This window comes from Cherax quadricarinatus, chromosome 16 (genome assembly GCF_038502225.1).
Source record: "Cherax quadricarinatus isolate ZL_2023a chromosome 16, ASM3850222v1, whole genome shotgun sequence".
Taxonomy (NCBI): Eukaryota; Metazoa; Arthropoda; class Malacostraca; order Decapoda; family Parastacidae; genus Cherax; species Cherax quadricarinatus.
Genome location: NC_091307.1, coordinates 47555715 through 47578354, shown reverse-complemented (window position 1 = coordinate 47578354; position 22640 = coordinate 47555715). Strand labels below are relative to the sequence as shown.

At 41.2% G+C, this 22640-nt stretch overlaps 1 protein-coding gene across 1 annotated transcript in view; it reads right to left on the bottom strand.

The window, feature by feature from the left end:
* Positions 1-17050: 17050 nt before the first annotated feature.
* The window catches only part of LOC128688807 (glutamate receptor ionotropic, kainate 2-like), an 83588-nt gene continuing 77998 nt past the window's right edge, over positions 17051-22640 (bottom strand). The window contains exon 16 of the mRNA XM_070085666.1: positions 17051-17195. Coding sequence (XP_069941767.1) covers positions 17051-17195 — 145 coding nt within the window. The remainder of the gene's footprint in view (positions 17196-22640) is intronic.

The following is a 22640-nucleotide window of genomic DNA, read 5'->3' as shown; positions in this document are numbered from 1 at the left end:
GGAGGAGTTTGACAGAGAGGAGGCACTTCCAGGGTATTGGAGTTGACAATTTCAGTTTTAAAAAATCTGTATCGCTAGTACCTTGGTTTTCTGATTCTGAGCCTGGACAACTTTTCTGAGTCTTTTGAAAATTAGGCTCGAGGGTTGCAAAGACCATTCTGGCATTGGACAGTAATCGTTCATACAGTATATATAGAAAAGCACAGGAGTTTGCTGCTGGATTGGTTGCTGACGAATTCATTAATTACGATATTGTGAAAGCAGCTGTACTCGGCGTATATCCCTGCGTTTCTACCAAGTATAAACGAGAATTTAAACTGGTGAAGCATCATTTGAGTCAGTCCTTTGTGAATTGTGTTCGTGGGCAATCTATAACGTTAACTAAAAGACACAAAGTCGCTGGTGTCACTAATTTTAGCGGGTTAGTGGAAATGGTTCTAGTTGACAACGTTCTTGAGTCAGTTGGATCATAGGTTCGGGTGTTCTTAGAACACCATTCAGTGGCTACTGCAGAGTAATGTGAGGCTATTCATGTTGACACATTTGAGGCCAACCACTCCTTTTCCAAACGGTCCTGTAACTTTTCTTCTCAGCAGCCTGGTATGGACAGAGATGTTCATGGACGGACCTCTGAGTTTAAGTAAGTTTATTCAGGTATACACAAATACAGTTACATAGATCATACATAGAAGCATATGTGTAGAGAACCTAGGGTAACCCCAAAACAGTCAAAATGACTTATTTCCATTGGGGTCCTTTTACAATGAGGGAGGCTGGAGCTGAACAACTGCATCTGCCTCAAAGCAAGCATGGTGAACAACGACTTCTGCTTTAAAGTCATCATGGAGCATGAGATAAGAATACCGAACCCATCACCTGCTACTACTGTCGAAAACCTGGTGACATAAATGCTACTTGCCACAAGTTAGCTAATCCAGTAGCTAGTGGTTAGTTTAATAAGACACTATCATTAGGATAAATAAATGTCGTTCTAGATGAAACAGATCATCAGGAAATAGACGCCTGCATGACACCCTTTCACAGCCACATCCAAGTCTTCCTTAAGGAGCATGAAAGTCCCATTGAGGAATCCACCTTCAGGGATACCGGGGATTATTGCTCCCTCTTACAAAATGGAGTACTTCCAATGTCTGAGACATCGATAAACTCTGTGTTATTATAAGCTTATGGGGAAATTGTCATTTTTGTTAATTTGCATAGAATCTTTATTACCAGTATTATACTATGTATCTAACCGTAGTTATTATTGCTTGACAAAAATATTCTAAATCTCTAGGTGCTGGCCCGAACCCATAGTAACCACCAAGAGCTCTTAAGAACATAAGAACATAAGAAAGAAGGAACACTGCAGGAGGCCTGTTGGCCCATACTAGGCAGGTCCTTTACAATTCATCCCACTAACAAAACATTTGCCCAACCCAATTTTCAATGCCACCCAAGAAACAAGCTCCGATGTGCAAGTCCCTCTCAAATCCAACCCCTCCCACTCATGTACTTATCCAACCTAAATTTGAAACTACCCAAAGTCCCAGCCTCAATAACCCAACTAGGTAGACTGTTCCACTCATCAACTACCCTATTTCCAAACCAATACTTTCCTATGTCCTTTCTAAATCTAAACTTATCTAATTTAAATCCATTACTGCGGGTTCTCTCTTGGAGAGACATCCTCAAGACCTTATTAATATCTCCTTTATTAATACCTATCTTCCACTTATACACTTCGATCAGGTCTCCCCTCATTCTTCGTCTAACAAGTGAATGTAACTTAAAAGTCTTCAATCTTTCTTCATAAGGAAGATTTCTAATGCTATGTATTAATTTAGTCATCCTACGCTGAATGTTTTCTAACGAATTTATGTCCATTCTGTAATATGGAGACCAGAACTGAGCTGCATAATCTAGGTGAGGCCTTACTAATGATGTATAAAGCTGCAGTATGACCTCTGGACTTCTGTTGCTTACACTTCTTGATATAAATCCCAGTAATCTATTTGTCTTATTGCGTACGCTCAGGCATTGCTGTCTTGGTTTAAGGTTGCTGCTCACCATAACCCCCAAGTCCTTTTCGCAATCTGTATGGCTAAGTTCTGACTAGGGTTATGGGCACTCCCAAGCTTCAGAACCTTGCATTTATCTACATTGAACTGCATCTGCCACTTTTCTGACCAAGAATAGAGTTTGTTTAAATCCTCCTGAAGTTCCATAACATCTACGTTTGAATCAATTATCCTACCTATCTTTGTGTCATCGGCGAATTTGCTCATATCATTAGTAATTCCCTCATCAAGATCATTGATATATATTATAAACAACAACGGGCCCAAGACTGATCCCTGTGGAACGCCACTTGTTACAGATCCCCACTCGGATCTAACCCCATTTATGGACACTCTCTGCTTCCTGTCAGTGAGCCATGACTCGATCCACGAGAGCACTTTTCCCCCAATGCCATGAGCTGCCACTTTCTTTAACAGTCTATGGTGCGGAACTCTATCAAAAGCCTTACTAAAATCTAAGTAAATAATATCAAATTCTTTATCGTGGTCAACAGCCTCAAAAGCTTTACTGAAGAAAGTTAATAAATTAGTTAGACAAGACCGGCCTCTTGTGAATCCATGCTGAGTATCATTAATCAAGCTATGCTTATCGAGATGGCTTCTTATAATCTCAGCTATAATTGACTCTAGTAATTTGCCTACAATTGAGGTCAGGCTTATTGGGCGGTAATTTGACGGTAACGACTTGTCCCCTGCTTTAAAAATAGGAATTACATTAGCCATCTTCCACATATCAGACACTACACCTGTTTGAAGAGATAAATTAAAAATATTAGTTAATGGTTCACAGAGTTCCATTTTGCATTCCTTATGAACCCTTGAAAAAACCTCATCAGGACCCGGCGACTTATTTTGCTTCAGTCTCTCTATCTGCTTCACAACCATTTCGCTAGTGACTATGATGTTACATAATTTATCTTCTTCTACCCCACTATAAAAATTAATTACTGGAATATTGTTAGTGTCTTCCTGTGTAAAAACTGAGAGAAAATAATTATTAAAAATCGAGCACATTTCATTCTCTTTGTCAGTAAGGTGCCCATAGTTATTTTTAAGGGGACCTATCTTATCTCTAACTTTTGTTCTATAGACCTGGAAAAAACTTTTTGGGTTAGTTTTAGAATCCCTAGCAACTTCAATTTCATAGTCCCTTTTAGCTTTTCTTATCCCCTTTTTAATGTCCCTCTTAATGTCAATATACTGATTCATAAGATGACCCTCACCTCTTTTGATACGCCTATAAATTCCTTTCTTATGCCCTAGTAGATATTTGAGCCTATTATTCATCCATTTTGGGTCATTTCTATTTGATCTAATTTCTTTATATGGGATAAACGTTCTTTGAGCAGCATGTATAGTGTTCAGAAAACTGTCATATTGATATTTCACTTCGTTACCCCAGTCAACAGATGATAAGTGTTCTCTAAGCCCATCGTAATCTGCTAAGCGAAAATCTGGGACTGTTACTGAGTTATCGCTACTATCGTACTTCCATTCAATGCTAAATGTAATTGATTTGTGGTAGCTAGCACCCAGTTCCTCTGAAATTTCTAAATTATTAACAAGGGATTCATTGTTTGCCATAACTAAGTCAAGCAGGTTATTTCCCCTTGTAGGTTCTGTCACAAACTGCTTCAAAAATCAATCCTGAACTACTTCTAAGAAGTCGTATGATTCTAAATTCTCAGTCAAGAAATTCCAATCAATATGACTAAAGTTAAAGTCTCCTAGAATTACTACATTATCGTGCCTTGTGGCCTTAACAATTTCCTTCCATAGTAGTCTCCCTTGGTCCCTATCTAAGTTTGGGGGACGGTATATCACTCCTAAAATCAGTTTTTCATGCCCCTTTGAAAATTCTATCCAAACAGACTCTGTATATGTTACTTCAGACTTAATACTCGTTTTTATGCAACAGTTCAAGCGATCTCGGACATACAATGCCACCCAACCCCCCTTCCCGATACTTCTATCTACTTGGAACAATTTAAAACCCTGAATATGACATTCCGCAGGCATGTCCCGACTTTTTGAATTAAACCATGTCTCAGTTAAGGCAAATACATCAATGTTACCTGCACTAGCAACTAATCTCAACTCGTCCATCTTATTCCTAGCACTACGGCAATTAGCATAATAAACATTGAAAGACTCTCCTTTCTCTTTACCCTTCCTGCTCATTTCTGTTTTTCTACTAAACCTATTACTGTCCTTATCACCCAGTGTCCCTGGCTTTTCAATATCTACCTCGTTCTGCTTATTACTAGTTCCCCTAGAACTCGTAATATTACTACACTGGGACTTCACTGTTTTCCTGCCAAAACCCATACCACTAACTATTCCTAGTTTAAAGTCATAACTGATCCCTCCACTGCAGTTGCCAGTGCTACCACCCCAGACCTAGATAAGTGAACCCCATCCCTGGCATACATGTCATTTCTGCCATAGAAGAGGTCCCAGTTTTCAATGAATGTTACCGCATTTTCCTTACAGTATTTGTCCAGCCAGCAATTGACACCAATTGCCCTGGACAACCATTCATTTCCAACTCCTCTCCTTGGCAAAATACCACATATGACAGGGTTCCCACCCTTACTCCTAATTATTTCTATTGCTGACCTATACCTGCTAATCAGGTCTTCACTCCTACGTCTGCCAACATCGTTGCCTCCAGCATTGAGACAGATAATAGGATTGCTCCCATTACCTCTCATGATGTCATCCAGACGGCTAACAATATCCTCCATCCCAGCCCCAGGAAAGCAAACTCTCTGTCTTCTACTCCTGTCCTTCAAGCAGAACGCCCTATCCATATACCTAACTTGGCTATCCCCAACAACAACAATATTCTTACCTTCCTTAATGTCGTTCGTCGTGACGTTCCCAGTAGTCGACTCACATTCGTCGGGTAGCACTGAGAATGTATTAGATGTTTCCACAACAGTTTCCACGGCAGTCTCTTTCTTCTTCATCGTTTCTATCTTTCCATTCGTCTTCTTGATCGTCAACTTCGTTCCCTGCTGTCTAGCCACTGACCAGTTTCCTTTCTTGACCTGAGGACTCAAAACAGGAGGACTACTACGAATCTTCTTGTTTTCCTCGGTCAGTCGCCGAATCTCCAACTTTGCTATCCTCAATTCTTCCTTAAGCTGTTGGTAAAGTTGCTCGATGGAGGGCATCTTGCTTCAATTCGTAGAGAGCGCGCAAACAGGTCTTCACAGAGCTAAGTACACGTCAACACTGCGCAAAAGCCAACTCAATCAGGAGCTACTGCGCAGCACGTCCGCACGGCCCAATAGCGATGCGAACACTCCCAAGCGATGCGAACACATTCTCCAACGTTGTACATAACTCGAGCAATGCCCAAAGGAATGTCTAACAATAATTCTGTCCTATCCTTGGAGAACTGCGATCTAGGGCTCGACAATTTATTTTACGAAGAAAACTGGCAAGGGCCTTGTAAATCTATTGAAGAGTCGATGAGTAAGCCTTCCTATTCCAGGGTCGCAGGACTGCCAAACGTTTCTGTTTCCAAGCCCGACGGACTGTCCTTTCGGGAAGAGCGACGACGGGATGCTTCTTTATCCTCCGCTTATAAAGTTGCCATTGGCGAATCCAGTTCAGATTACGCGGTTAAATATGAAATGAAACACCACCTTCTAGTAGGTTGAAATACTGGTAAGGTGGTAAAGGGAAGTTTAAAATTAAAAAGACTAATAGCTCCTAAAATTTCAGAACTCGAGTCCTGAAAATAGCTCACAATTCTTTTGTTGGGGAGCATTTGAGTATTACTAAAACCCATTACAGGGATTTGAAACAATTTTATTGGCCACGTTTAAGACGAGATGTTCGCTTTTACATCAGTTACTGTTGAGAGTTTCATCAACTGGGTAAACTAGGACATTATATTAGATCTGCACCACTTCATTACATTCCCGCAGGAGAGCCATTTGTGGATTTAATTGTCGACTATGTCGGACTATTACCAAAAGCCAAGTCTAGTAACGAATATCTGTTTATCATATTGTATTAAACTACTAGATATTCAGAAGCTGTTCTATTGTGTAATATAAACACCAAGGTCATTCTTAAGGCCGCCATTAAGCTTATTTTCCACTTTGACAGTTCCCAATTTGTCCCAAATTACCAGAGCACTAATTTTAAGCTAGGAATTAATCAGAAAATGTCTACAGCGAATCACCCTCAGTCCCAAGGCTTCTAGGAAAAGTTTCACCAAACGCTACAAATTTTGATGTGTATATATTGCATGCATTTTCCTACATCCTGCGATGAATCGCTTCCTCTGTTGCTGTTTGTAATACAAGAAACTGTATAGGAATCGACGGGGTATAATTCTTTTGAGCTAATTTTAGGGCTCAATGTGATAGGCCCCCTACACTTGCTGGAGAAGGGATGGATGGGAGAAGATGCCTGCAAAACACCGTACGATCCCTCATCGAGATTGCACGTGGCCCAGCTGACAGGCCACATGCAATCTTAATGAGAGATCACTTTACAAATCTACTTAGAATCTACTTTAAACTACATAAACGGAGGTATGAAAATATTGCTAAATCTCGCTCCCTAACCCTGAAGACAGTGTGTTGGCCCAGGAATCTATACATGGTCACACCTTGAAAACAAGGTTTGTGGGCCCAATGAATGTAATAAAGAAAAAGTCCGATTTAAACTACATGGTATCACTTCTTAATAAACCTAAAGCCGGTAAAGTTTACAACATTAAATCGACTAAACTATTCTTTAAACTATCTAAGGTCCCAATAATGATTTTTTCGCTGTGTCTGACCCCGTGGACGACCCTAATTCCCTGTACACAATTCCGAAGGTTCAAATCGGGTTCCCTAACTTGGCCATCTTTCAGGATACTCGAAGAAGACCAAGTAGAAATACCTACTGTCCTTCTGCAAACCTATCCAGATAGTCTGAAGCAATGTTTCAGACTATGAAACAGAATTCTTCTCCAGGCTGAGGGACTGACAACCCAAATCTTCATCTTCAAAGGTGATGAACTGTTCACATCGTCTTCACATATCTACTCCTCCTGCCTACTTTCTATATTCGACTGAAGAAACCACTTGTGTAGGCGAAACGTTTCGGAATAAAGATGCCTAAATGTTGCCTATGTGTCCTACTTATCAACTTGTCGGTATTATATACCACTTTGATATTCACTCATGGGTGAAGAGCGTATTATTATTATTATTATTATTATAATCAAGGGGGAAGCGCTAAACCCGGAGGATTATACAGCGCCTGGGGGGGGGGGTATGTGGAAGGCATTCAGGCTTAATTCGGGGAACTGGAGCACAGATCCAATTCCCTAAATCAAGAGCCCCTCACCAACATCAAGGAACCTTCCTTGAGGGGGTGGTGAAGAGCGTAGGCGCGGTGCTCTTGGCTCCACCATACGCACCTGGCCTCACTCACCCACGCTTATCACACGCCACTGTACACCACTACACTCTTACATCTTCTCTACTGTTTTTCTATGAATTCAGTGTGAATTCTTTGTGTATCCGAGTGCCCGAGGTCACTCGAAGTAGCATGGATCACGATGCCACGTGTGGATAAGGTCACGTGGTGCGAGCCACGTGGGATAAGCCAGATGTTGAAAGCCGCATGATGTTGTCTGCTGCATGACGCCACCTCATGATGTCACCCCACGACATCACCTCAGGACGTCTCCCCGACGTCACCTCGCGACATCACGCACGATGTCTGCCCGACGTCACCGCGCGACATCTGCCTGATGTCACCCAGGACGTCTGCCCAACTACACTCCTGGACGTTGTCTGACGTCACCCCAACGTCACCATGCTGTTTGACGTTGCCCCGACGTCACCATGCTCCTTGACGTCACCTCACAATGTCACCCCACATCCCTCTTGACGTCACGCCTGACATCACCACATGATGAAACATCGACGGTGTTAGTTTGATAGTGAGCAATTTGTATTTAGTATTGTAACATGCTAATTCCTCTCAGTGTTCCATTACTAGTATTCTCACATATTCGTATATGTCTTAGTGTCGATTTTTGCACAGAAAAGCATCTTTTGCTAGTGCAAGCCATGCAGTGTGGAAGTGTGCAGTTTTCCGTGTGTCCCGATGTGTGGTCTGAGTTCAGATGTGTGTGTAGACCACAGTGAGGTGTGAGCATGTAACACCCTCGTGTTACATGTCACCTGTTGTGGCAGTTTGACATTTGACACTAGTCTGTCCAGTCGTCAATTTACGAGCCTCTAAGCTCCCATGTACAGAAAACTCATGTTCTCTGTTCGTAGATGAGTTGTACCTGCTACGACTCCCCATTGAGACTCGTTTCACTCCACCTGCTGACCGTTAGAGTGCATGTGTAGAAAACCAGTTTGAGGATGCTTGGACTAACCTCTGCTATGACTCAAACTCTGTCGAGAGAATGACACCATCAAGACACAGTAGCTTAGTCGGCAGGTGACTGTCTGACTCGTGTCACAGCTTCAGTGAGCAGCCTGCACAAAGTATGTCACTATGACTGCCAGCCCGCTCACTCCAGTCATGGTGTATGCTGCTACAACACCCAGATGATGCGCCTGAGTCATCTTTGCCACGACTGACGCTCGCCGGCACCACTAAGCTGTACTGTGGGTTCCCAACAGTGACTGCCCAGCGACAGTACCAGTCGAGAAAGGTCCTCCTGAGTCACTTGCCAGAAGACGTCATGCACAGTTGCAAAGTGCTGACGATGCCTCATTCGAGGGCGCCCGTATGTTGTGCCCCAGGTTAAGTAAACCCTGCAGCGACTATGCCACGATGATTGCTTCACCGTTCCAGAGGAGACCATACCCTGTTATGTCACAGATCAGCCGTAGCGATGTTTCCTGTGTTGCAATATCTGACCAGACACAGGAAGACATGCAGTAGCGTCTGCCGAAGCTCACTGTCTAGGACCACTCTGTAAGCATACCCTGTCCCTTATTTTTCTTCCCTCCCTGTAGGAATTTTTTTTTTTTTTTTTTTTTTTTTGTCCATGTCCACATGTTTTCATTCTGTGTTCTGTACCATTACTGAGAGAGACCGAGTTTTTTTTAATAAATCATGGTAAAGGACGGCCATGGGTAGGTGGCCGAGTGATGTATGCCCAGTTGGGTTCATAATTTGTGTCATGCTGGCGCTACCACCTACAGGTCTACCCAGCACAGCCTGTACCACGCTTACCATGCCCTCAGTCAGGTAGCCGATGCCACTCAAGAAACAAGGTTTGCCTAGTCTCTCTCTCCCAGGCATGGCCCTCCGGGCCTGGGCAGCTTAAACAAACTGCCTGTGTACCAAGAACCCAAATAAAGAAACATTACCTCCGAAGAAGCCTTATCATTGATCCCGGCTTACACATGCACAAGCACTCAAACCATTCGACAGTACAGTGCTGGGGTTTGGATTAAACATCACGCCCACAACTAACGATGTTAATTATGTAAACTTCTCAAAATCGTTCTGCATGCTGGAGGAACGTGGTGACTTGATGCCTGATACTTATATGTAAAAGGATGATATATGGGACTTTACTCTGCCCTGTTTCTCAGCTGCCCATTAAGATTCAGAAAAACATACAAAGAGCTCAGCAACTATCAGACTTTGCATCTCTCGATAGGCAATAAGTCCAATGTAATTATTATTTTGGATAAATCCGAATATTTAGGAAAAATGAACCATTTATTGACTGATAATGAAACGTATGACCCTCTCATTAAGAACCCCCCACTGACCGGGTCAATAGCCATTCCAATAAACTCCTTAAAACGTTAGCTAGGTCGGCAACTTCACCGTATCTAAATGGGTTAATCATGACCCATAAATCAGGGTACCTAGTTCGTCCTATTAAAGTTCAGTAGGCTCAGCAGCATATAACATATATCCAAATGATTGATCAAACTTTTAATTCCCATGGCTGGCAGGATCTCGGACGCGCATATTAAAAATAATTTTGACCTAATTGAAAGGCCCCAGAAATTAACTGTTTCACACTATTTTAATTGTGAATTTTGATGTCACGTCACCGTTCACCAGAATCCCTGTCCCTGACTTCCTTACGTACCTTGATGAGGAATTATAAAACTTCTCCCTGCCCTACTTCACGAATATAATTATTGAATTGATTAAACTTCGTGTTACTGATTGTAAGTTTGTGTTTGAGAGCAAATACTATGCTGAAAAAGAAGGTAAGGCCATGGGAAATCCCCTCAGCCCTTTACTCAGCAACTTTTATATAATATAATACGAGACTAGACTTCTCAAAGATATTCTCTCAAATGAAGCCAGGTGGTTCACATACGTAGATGATGTGCTTTGCCTCTGGCCTAGAGATCACAACATTGATGAGTTCCTACCTATACTTAACTTCACAACAGAGCATGAAATAGACAACACACTAACTTTTCTAGATGTTTTAATCCACAAATTTTCGCTGGCCTTATTCGGCAAGAAGAGCCGGATCCCACCAAGGCGGGGTTGCCCAAAAGGAAAAACGAAAGTTTCTCCTTTTACATTTGGTAATATATACAGGAGAAGAGGTTACTAGCCCCTTGCTCCCGGCATTTTAGTCGCTTCTTATGACACGCATGGCTTACAGAGGAAAAATTCTGTTCCACTTCCCCATGGAGAATATATATATATATATATATATATATATATATATATATATATATATATATATATATATATATATATATATATATATTTATTTTTTTTTTTTTTTTCAACAAGTCGGCCGTCTCCCACCGAGGCAGGGTGACCCAAAAAAGAAAGAAAATCCCCAAAAAGAAAATACTTTCATCGTCATTCAACACTTTCACCACACTCGCACATTATCACTGTTTTTGCAGAAGTGCTCAGAATACAACAGTTTAGAAGCATATACGTATAAAGATACACAACATATCCCTCCAAACTGCCAATATCCCAAACCCCTCCTTTAAAGTGCAGGCATTGTACTTCCCATTTCCAGGACTCAAGTCCGACTATATGAAAATAACCGGTTTCCCTGAATCCCTTCACTAAATATTACCCTGCTCACACTCCAACAGATCGTCAGGTCCCAAGTACCATTCGTCTCCATTCACTCCTATCTAACACGCTCACGCACGCTTGCTGGAAGTCCAAGCCCCTTACCCACAAAACCTCCTTTACCCCCTCTCTCCAACCCTTTCGAGGACGACCCCTACCCCGCCTTCCTTCCCCTATAGATTTATATGCTTTCCATGTCATTCTACTTTGATCCATTCTCTCTAAATGACCAAACCACCTCAACAACCCCTCTTCTGCCCTCTGACTAATACTTTTATTAACTCCACACCTTCTCCTAATTTCCACACTCCGAATTTTCTGCATAATATTTACACCACACATTGCCCTTAAACAGGACATCTCCACTGCCTCCAACCGTCTCCTCGCTGCTGCGTTTACCACCCAAGCTTCACACCCATATAAGAGTGTTGGTACTACTATACTTTCATACATTCCCTTCTTTGCCTCCATAGATAACGTTTTTTGACTCCACATATACCTCAACGCACCACTCACCTTTTTTCCCTCATCAATTCTATGATTAACCTCATCCTTCATAAATCCATCCGCCGACACGTCAACTCCCAAGTATCTGAAAACATTCACTTCTTCCATACTCCTCCTCCCCAATTTGATATCCAATTTTTCTTTATCTAAATCATTTGACACCCTCATCACCTTACTCTTTTCTATGTTAACTTTCAACTTTCTACCTATATATATATATATATATATATATATATATATATATATATATATATATATATATATATATATATATATATATAAATACATATATATATATATATATATATATATATATATATATATATATATATATATATATATATATATATATATATATATATATATATATATATACACATTATATATATATATATATATATATATATATATACATTACATATATATATATATATATATATATATATATATATATATATATATATATATATATATATATATATATATATATATATATATATTATATATATATATAGTTGACAAAGCTCCCAAAATAATCCCTTAGCCCACTAAGCTATAGATGTTACAAAAATCTAGGGTGCATCGTTACAAGCCATGCATATTCCTAGCCTCGGGTAGTCCGGTGAGCCTCACGCATTCGTCTGGATGTTCTGACCACTCTGGAGATTTTATATAAATGAACCAATCGCTCATGTGGTGAGAACATACAGGAAGTGAATGACATAGCTAGAAACAATGCCTGAGGCTCACTGGTGTACCCTGGGCTAGGAAGAAACATTTCTATTACCCTGCCTACCTGGCTTTTTGTAGCATCACTAGCCTACTGGTCTAAGGCGTCATCTGGGGAGGTATGGCACTCTCCACACGTATGTACGTACGTGTACGTGAGTGTGTGTGTGTGTGTGTGTGTACTCACCTAATTCCTCACCTAATTGTGGTTGCATGGGTCGAGACTCAGCTCCTGGCTCTGCCCCTTCACCGACCGCTACCAGGTCCTCTCTCTCCCTGCTCCATGAGCTATATCATACCTCGTCTTTAAACTATGTATAGTTCCTGCCTCCACTACATCACTTGCCAGACTATTCCACTTCCTAACTACTCTATGACTGAAGAAATACTTCCTTACATCCCTTTGACTCATCTAAGTCATCAGCTTCCAATTGTGACCCTGTGTTTCTGTGTCCCATCTCTGTAACATCCTGTCTCTGTCCACCTTGTCTATTCCATGCAGTAGTTTGTATGTCGTTATCATGTCTTCCCTGACCCTTCTGTCCTCCAGTGTTGTCAGACCGATTTCTCTTAACCTTTCTTCATAGGACATTCCCCTTAGCTCTGGAACTAGTCTTGTTGCAAACCTTTGCACTTTCTCTAATTTCTTGACGTGTTTGACCAGGTGTGGGTTCCAAACTGGTGCTGCATACTCCAGTATGGGCCTGACACACACGCTTCAGGTGCTCCACTACTCTCCTCCTGTTAATTCTTTTCCAAGACTTTGCATACTATGCATGTCAGTGACACTGGTCTGTAATTTAGTGCTTCATTTCTGTCTCCCTTCTTAAAGATGGGGACTACATTTGCCTTCTTCCATACTTCAGGTAGTTGCCCAGTTTCAAGGGAAGTGTTGAAGATTTTGGTTAGTAGCACACATAGTGCCCCTGCTCCCTCTCTAAGGATCCACGGAGAGATGTTGTCAGGTTCCACCACCTTTGAGGTATCAAGGTCACTTAGGAGCTTCTCCACCTCCTCCTCAGTTGTGTGTAATTCGTCCAACGCTTGTTGGTATATCCCTTGTTGCTGTACCCCACTGTTTTGTGTTCCCGTTGTTCCTTCAGCCTCCACTGTAAATACTTCCTGAAATCTCATGTTGAACTCCTCACATAGCTCCTGGTCGTTTCTTGTGAGCTCCCACACCTTCTTTCCTCAGCCTGATTACCTGGTCATTGACTGTTGTCTTCCTCCTGATGTGGGTCTAGAGTAGTTTCGGGTCAGACTTGACTTTCGATGCTATGTCATTTTCATACTGCCGCTGCGCCTCCCTCCTTATCTGTGCATACTCCTTTCTGGCTCGTCGACTAATCTCTTTATTTCCTGAGTCCTTTGCCTTCTGTACTTTTTCCATTCTCTAGAGCACTTAGTTTTTGCCTCCCTACATCATCGGGTAAACCAAGGGCTCTTTCTCTCCTTCCCATTATTTCTGTAACCCTTGGGAACAAACCTTTCCTCTGTCTACTTGCATTTTGTTGTTACAAAGTCCATCATTTCGTTTACTGATTTTCCTACCAATTCCTGTTCCCACTGAACCTCCTGCAGGAAGGTCCTCATTCCTGTGTAGTCCCCTCTTTTATAGTTTAGTTTTTTCCCTTTCTACTCCTGTTACCCTTCCACTTTTAGCTACACGATGTATTCAAATCTCATAACTACGTGGTCACTAGCTCCTAGGGGCCTTTCATATGTGATGTGCTCAATGTCTGAGCTACTCAGGGTGTGTGTGTGTGTGTGTGTGTGTGTGTGTGTGTGTGTGTGTGTGTGTGTATGTATGTGTGTGTATGTGTGTGTGTGTAAAATCCTGCACACTGCGATCTTACTTTACATATACCTCTGCTTGAAGAGGAGCTCGAACCGCGGTCCATAAATTGACAGTCCAACGTTGTACCATCTGAACTAACCTGGGCCTTTAATACGAGTATTAACTAATACTTACTGTATTATATTCTGTCATTCCCAACTCAACTCATTCCCTCGACCCAAGAGCCACATCATTCATGAACTTAGATAAAGTTGTATTAATCAACTGTTCTTAAATATACAAAAAGCTGGATGAGGGGCTATAACCACCGTCCGTAAATCTAGGGTCCGATGCTCTACCGTCTAGACCTGCCTTGCATGGGCCAGTAGGCGTCCTGTAATGTTTATGTTCTTATAAGAGTGCATTTTCTTAAAATATATCTATATTAGTTCGACTAGTTTTGGAGATTCTCTTAATAAAGAAGTACAACACACACAACAGAAACCAGGAACAACGCAGCTTCATGGTAAAAAATGGTTCAACTTCAGTGAGGAACAATTGACTGACTTGTACAAGTGTGTGTTAACGAATTAGGTAATAAGCTCCTTTCTGACTGTTATTTTTAAAACTTGATAATACAACTGGTTTAGTCTACACAATAAATCATTGAATAACTACTTCGCTTTCCTATTTCTATATATATATTTTTTTAAATTTCTGAAAACTAGGTCAAATTACGTAAACATTACGCAGACACAATGTTGACAGTTCAATGCATTCTATTAAGGTTTTTTTTTTTGTCTCATATGCATAAAACAAGTTATCTTAAAAGAGCAATTAAATCATGAAGCTTTTAATGAACAACGAGAAAATTTTTAAGATCTGATAAAATAATAAATACTTGGCTATTTATAAAATAACAATGCACGTCAAAAGCTACTAATTTTGGCATATTTTCTTATAATAATCTATAAGAAAGAATACTATTCACCTTATTCTTATAGGCAACCTTGCACAACAAGAAACAGGGACGAAAACAGTGGTGATATCTCGACGACGAGGAGAGGAGCGGCAAGACACCGTCAGCCGCACCTCATTATATAGGAGCCACAAACCACATGCTCACTTGCGATTGGCCAGTGTCGTGGTGTGGAAAAGCTTTAAAGTGGTGTGATTGGGCGTTGACTAAGAGAGGCGTGTCTTATGGAAATCACTACGGAATACTGCATACTTAGTTTCATAAATACAAAGGAATATAGACAATTAATACAGACTCTCAAAACATATGTTTACAAACACATTCATACAACCCCACCTTCCCCGGTACACACACACACACACACACACACACACACACACACACGAGGCAATATTCTTTGTCGGTTCACACAGCATTTACCGTTTCAGATCTGGTCTTAGGAACTTGTCAGCGGTCATTGTGTGCCATAGAGTCAGTGAACATAAATAAGAGTGTTTAAAAAGTTTTCCAACATATGAAAAGTGTGATCAGGTGAAAAAAAATGCATTTTAAATTTGAATGAGGGAGGTGTGTAAGGGGTAGTAGCAGGTGGTCAACGCTGCTGGGTCGGTGTTGACAAGTGATCGCTATAGTGATGAACGTTGTGAATGATTTAGAAAAGAACGAGAAGAGAAATAAAACATAAAATATTCAATTCTCCGGTAGTTGGTGTTGCCGGAAGTAAACTCTGAATATAAATATCATATGATCCTGGTTATGACCAAAATAATAAGAAAAACGTGTGACTACCACCGTATTGATGGGATTAGGGCCGTGAGTATATAAAATTTATAAAGTAAGTGATACAGTTATCGTAGACATTATCAGAAGACAATGAGGATTCAACTACGTCTGTGAACTACGACTGCAAGCGTTGAATTCAAACCTATATGTGGATATGGTCAGAGAAATAGCAAATATCGAACTTAAGCTTAAGAAATCTTACAGGAGATAACGATCTCGGGTAGAAATAAAAGCCATAAAGGAAACTGAAAAAAAAATGCTTTTTCTCTTATGCCAAATCTAAGGAGAAAACAAAATTCAGTATTGGGCCTCTGCTTAGGCGAGATGGAACATAGATGACAGCAAAGAAATGAGTGAGATACTGAAGTCCCAATGCAACTCAGCATTCTGCGAGCCTTTAACCAGAATAATGGTCTACATTCTAAATGAATTCTTTATGACCTAGGATAATATCAAATGACCTAGGATAATATCAAAAATATCTGATATTATCCTAACACAAAGCTTTGAAAAGGCAATAAATGACATGTCAATTCACTCTGCTCCAGTCCCAGACTCATGGAACTTCGTCTTCATTAAGAACTGCATGAATCTTTTGTCGCGTGCCTTCAGCATTCTGTGGAGAGGGAGCATAGACACAGAGGTCATTCCACACTCGCTTAAAACAACAAGATGTAGTCATACTTTGTAAAGGTGTCAGTAAAGAAATTGCAAAGAACTACAAACCGATAGCACTAACAGCCCATATCATAAAAAATCTTAGAAAAGGCTCTAAGGAAGATCACCAGACACCTAGATACCCATCAGTTACACAACCCAGGGCAACACGGGTTTGGAACGGGCCACTCCTGCCTGTCCCAGCTACTGGAATACTATGACAAGGTTCTGGATGCTATAGAGATTAAACAAAAGGTACATGTATATACAGACTCCGCGAAAATCTTCGACAAGTGCGACCACTGCGTAATAGCACACAAAATGCGTGATAAAGGAATAACAGGATAAAGTTGGTAGGTGGATCTATAACTTCTTAACACACAAAACACAGAGTAATAAATAGTAAACAGAGCAAAGTCTGAGGCAGCTACGGTGAAAAGCTCTGTTCCACGAGCCCCAGTACTCGCTCCCATCCTATTCCTCTTCCTCATATCTGACCGAGATGAAAGCCTTAGTTCCGTGTCTTCCTTTGCAGATGACACCCGAATTTCCCTGACAGTGTCCTCCATTGAAGACACCGCGAGACTCCAAGCGGATATCAACAACTTCTTCAATTGGGCTGCAGAAACAATATGAAGTTCAATGAAGAGAAATTTCAACTACTCATATATGGAAAACTTTAGAAAATTAAAACTGTATCAGGGAATATAACAAATTCTAACCATACAACAGAGCGGAAAAGTAATGTGAAAAACCTGGGAGTGATAATGTAAAAAGATATCACCTTCAAAGACCAGAACACTGTATCTACCGCATCTGCTAGGGAAATGATAGGATAGATAATGAGAATCTTCAAAACTAGGGACGCCAAGCCCATGATGATTCTCTTTAAATCCCTTGTGCTGTCTAGGCTGGAATACTGCTGTCCACTAACTGCCCCCTTCAAGGCAGGCGAAATTACTGACCTGTAGAGTGTACAAAGTACTTTCACAGCACGATAAAGCACCTAAACTACTGGGAACATTTGAAGTCCTTTGATTTGTATTCCCTTGAAGGCAGGCGAGAACGATACATGATAATATACACTTGAAAATTCTAGAGGGTTTGGTACCAAACTTGCACACATAAATCACTCCCTATGAAAGCAAAAGACTCAGCAGGAGACTCAACATTCCCCCAGTGAATAGCAGGAGCTACACGAGTACACATAAGGGATATTACCAATAGACCTCTGGCTGCTGTCAATGCTCTTGACGAGCACCTAAAGTCAATACCTGACTAGCCAGGCTGTGGTTTGTACGTCAGCTTGCGTGTGGCCAGCAGTAACAACATGGTTGGTTGATCAGACCCTGGTTCACCACGAGGTCTGGTCTCAGACCGGGTCGCGGGGACGTTTGACACCCGAAACCCTCTCCAGGTATACTCCAGGTATGGTCGGTGTGTTTATTTTAGATTTTTGTGCCTCGCCCAGCTGGTTGTACAGGTTCACTCTCTCTCTACCTTCGAGTGCTAGGAGATAAGATAGCGGTGTCCTGACATTATTTAATAAGGCATTAAGATAAATAAATAATTAGAATTAATTTTCAACTACATGAGCAGTGAGGAGAGTTTGCGCTGAGAGGAAGGAAAGAACGAGTCTTGTTATGTGATAAGCTTCAGAGTGGGCGCATGTGTCGAGTGGGGTTCCATTCGATAACATTCACTCTCTCTTTCAATAACTTACCAATGCAACATCACTCCCGTTGACATGTAAAAGTGAATTATTAAATATGAGTTAATATACAAATATATATATGAGGCGAGATGTAAAGTTACTCAATGGAATCTTAAGTAAGCAAGTTATTAACATGCAATCAAGAGAATGTTGGGGAAGTTAGACATGAGACGGACCTGTAAGGGACCACTGAGAATGTTTCATGGGTTTGATCCGAGATGGACCCCCATGGGACGGGCGGGTGTGTATGTAGTTATGTAGGATAACATTGAAGAAGATTCTTGGCAAGCTATATAATAGAAGCCGTTCTGGTTGAAACTATTAGATACTCAGACTCGAGGATCCTGTTGATTATCTTTTCTGGAGATAAGTTTAGCGTTGTTGATTAAATGATTGTTTAAGTTTCGGTGTTTAACGCAGCCGTTCCTTAAATCGTCTGATCTGCCTGCGTAATGGTGTTCTGAAATATGTGTTTGGAGGTCTCTGGACGTTTCACCCACATATTATTGATTGCAGTCACTGCAAGGGATTGAACCTTGTCCTGTCTATTACTGGTAATGTCCTTGATTATGGTGGATGTGGAAGTAGACACTATGGATGAAGTATTGGAAAAGATATTGGAAACGTGTTTGGAAACGGAGTTGGTGAGGAGGACTGTATCTCCTCTCGGCAGTGTCTTTCCTGGGTGAGTTAAACTTGTTATATGCCTGGCGTCTGCAGCCTCTAATGAAGTGATGAGGATAGTGAAGTTTAGAAAATACTTGTACGATAAGAGAGTATTCATCCTCAAGGAAGTCATTGCTGCAGATTCAAAGGGCACGAAGGGAAAAGCCTATAATTGCACCACGTTTGGTTTTGGTGTCGTGGTGAGAGTAGAGGTGGAGAAGATAGTATTAGTTGATAGGTTTCCGATAGACTTTAATATGAAGTTCTTGGTAAGGTTTACAAAGAACATCAAGGAAAGGAATAGTGTTGTCGACTTCTTCTAGTGTGAACTGGATTGAGGGCTCGACCTGGTTGAGCGTGTGGAAACATAAACACATATGCAGTTGAGCTTGTGTTGGAGAGCTTGAAAGTTGAAGCGTCTGGGAGTTATGAGGAGAATATCAACATAACGGAGCCAGGTAACCGAAGAGGGAATAACAGAGGAAAAACGTTCGGCTTCCAGATGTTCCATGTACAGGTTCTCCAGTAAGGCATTATGTGGGAAACACATGGGTAATCCAAACGTCTACTGTAAAAGGTGAATTTCCAAAGAGAAACAAGTAAACCCAACACAGAGTTCACCTAGGTTGATGAAGTCGTTGGCTGGAATAGGATGGTCAAAGGAATCGTCAATTTTCCTGTGATTATGTTTCTAAAAACTACAAGAGGAAATAAGTCCTGTGAATAACGCCCCAAAAGATACATTAGACATAGCATCCTTGTTGTCTTAATGAGATTTTTATACAATATTTTTCAATACAGAAATCATGAAAAAGTAGTGTATACCTAATATATACCTCGTAAATACCATGCAAATTATTACTATTGCTGAATGTAAATGTAACAGTGACTGATAAATTTTTATTTATGCAAGTGGACAGAGTGGTGGAGCGGTAATGCTTATCACAGGAGATGACTGACAAATCCCACCGTTGAAGTAGGTTAGAGCCCCAATTGCTCCGCGCCTGGGACCTTCTTTGCTTTTCTATAATGGAGGCATTTTGATGGAGCTCCAGGGAGGATTTACTAAGTTTCCCTGTTATCTCTGTCACTGGGATAGTGGACACAGAGCAGCACATTACCAGAGGAAGCACTGGCCTCGAAGGACTGAGTTCTCAGTTGGAAGACATAATATCAAAGAAACCACTGGTGGATTCTCGTAAGGTTCTGTTCCCTCCATTACACATCATACTAGGGATAATGAGACAGTTTGTTACAGCAGTGTATATAGATGAATGGGCTCAGAGAACCGACAAGTTGATAAATTAGACATGTGCAACACTTGTAATCAGTCCCTCAGCCTTGAGTCAATGTAATCAGTCCATCAATCTTTTCAAAAATGATGGATTGATTACATCGACTCAAGGCCGAGGGACTGATTACCTCAAACTCCTGCTCTTCACCATTCTCCTTTATATGGACTGATAAAGCCACTCTGTGGCGAAATGTTTCCTCGTTAAAGATACCCAAGTGTTGCACATGTGTCTAATTTGTCAATCTTGACAGAGAGTCTGCAGCCTTCACGTATCTTGAAGACTTCTTTCCCAACCAATCAGAGGCAAAGGTGAAGGCTGGCATCTTCACTGGACCACAAGTCAGGAAAATCATGGAGTGCTCGGAATTTTCAAAGAAGCTCAGAGAGAAGGAAAAGGAAGCCTGTGAGAGTTTTGTTGTTATAGCACAGAGCTTTCTGGGCAACAACAAGGCTGACAATTATGTGAAACTTGTTAAGTAAAAGGACACAGATGCAACTAATGTGACATTTTATTGTGGTAAAGTTTCGCTCTCCAGGAACTTTTTCAAGCCGTTACAAACAATACATAAACGAAAGAACGAACGAACGAACGAACGAACGAACGAACGAACAAGTGCAGGTAAGATCCCAATGGGATGAACGTGGAAGACGGGACAGACGACGAATAGCACTGGAGAGGAGTGTTCTTAGTTGTAGAAATAGAGCCAGGGCTTAACCCAGCAGCTAAAGCAATCGTGGGACAGATATTGAGAGCAGGAATAGCAGGCTCTTCTGTTGGTAAGATCCCGGTGGGGTGAGCGGGGAAGACGGGACAGGCGAAGATTAGCGTTACAGAGAGTGTAGAAATTGAGCCAGGGCTTAACCCAGTAGCTAAGGCGAAGGTGGGTCACAGGAACGAACAGCGCAAGGTACCTGTCAGAGAATCCAAAGGTTATCTGTAAATAGGGTTAAGAGCAGGATCATACAAGGAGTAGAAAAAGTAGTGTTGGTTTGTGGGTCTGCGAATGTCTTCGTCAAGGAGAGAGGTCCAGTAGTCACGTCGTGTCTCAGGTTTGTCTGTCACTGAACGTCTTCCAGTATAGATTCAGCGCAGGGATGTCTAGATGGGTATGGAGAGATTCGCTTGTGGCGAAGTCTTCCCTTCTGACATAAAGCACCCAGCGCAGCGCCTTGTTCTGGACACGCTGCAGATTAATAAGTTTGTTTTAGCTGTAAGAGAAAGGGGTAGAGGAGAGTAAGTTATCAGATGATGTATTAGGGATTTGTAGAGGTGTTGTTTGGTGCGTTGGAAGGTATGTTGCAGCTTGTAGAGGCCCCAACAATACATGGACACAGAGTGTGTATATAGGCATAGAGTGAGGTGTAATAGTAGGGGTAGTAGTAGCAGTAATATTAGGTGTGGTAGTAGTGGTAGTAATACTAGTTGTGGTGGTAGTAGTTGTAATACAAGATGGTAGACCAATCAACTTGCACATGAGTAAACGGTTATAAAAGCTATTACTTGGGTAGTATAAAAATAAGTTAAACAAATACTAACTGTTGGATTTGAGAAGTGTTTCAGTGTTCCTCCTCTGTAATGAGCTTGTGTAGTATTAGCAGCAGAGACTATGTGATAGCAGGGATTACTGTTTTCAGGAGGATTCTCGCTAACACCTCAGGAACCTGTGCAAGAATGGTATATAATACCGACAAGATGAAATTAAGACACATGTGCAACATCTCCACGACTATGGTGCTCTTCGCACCTTCTCCTAGGTTGAGGGGCTGATTACCTCATCTTCTGTACATAGTTCTACTGTCTTCAAATTATGTCCTAGAATTTGTATTGATAAAGCCACTGGATGGCGAAACGTCTACAATAAAGATACCCAAATGTTGCACATGTGTCTTAATTTCACCTCAGGAACCTGTTGAAACCTTAGTAAAAAGCTATGGTCAGATGGGCTGTAGGATGTCCCTTAAGGTCTATATCTTGATAATTTCAAGTAGAATATGGGAGCATACTCAGGGGAGAAGAGGAGGGCTTCCACCAAGATATAATGGACTTTGAACACAGATATCAGGGATCTTATAACGAAAATATAATGGGAGACTACATTTGGGGGCTTAAACGGGAAAGTGATTTGTTGGATGCTCGTAAATCTAGAAAACTGCTCATTTCAAACTTTGTAAATATGTTTCAGAAAGTTTAAAATAAAATGTGTAAATTTTATTTATTTTATTGTATGTTTTGTTTTACATCCAAAACTAATATAAAACTTTTGAAATTGAGCCATTTTTTGGTCAAAAATTCAACTTGTAAGCCACAAAAGCAAAGACTAAATGGGGATTGACACCATGCCTAGCCCTTCTACGGCAGGATAGGTGCCTGAGCCAGAGCTTTCAGCTCA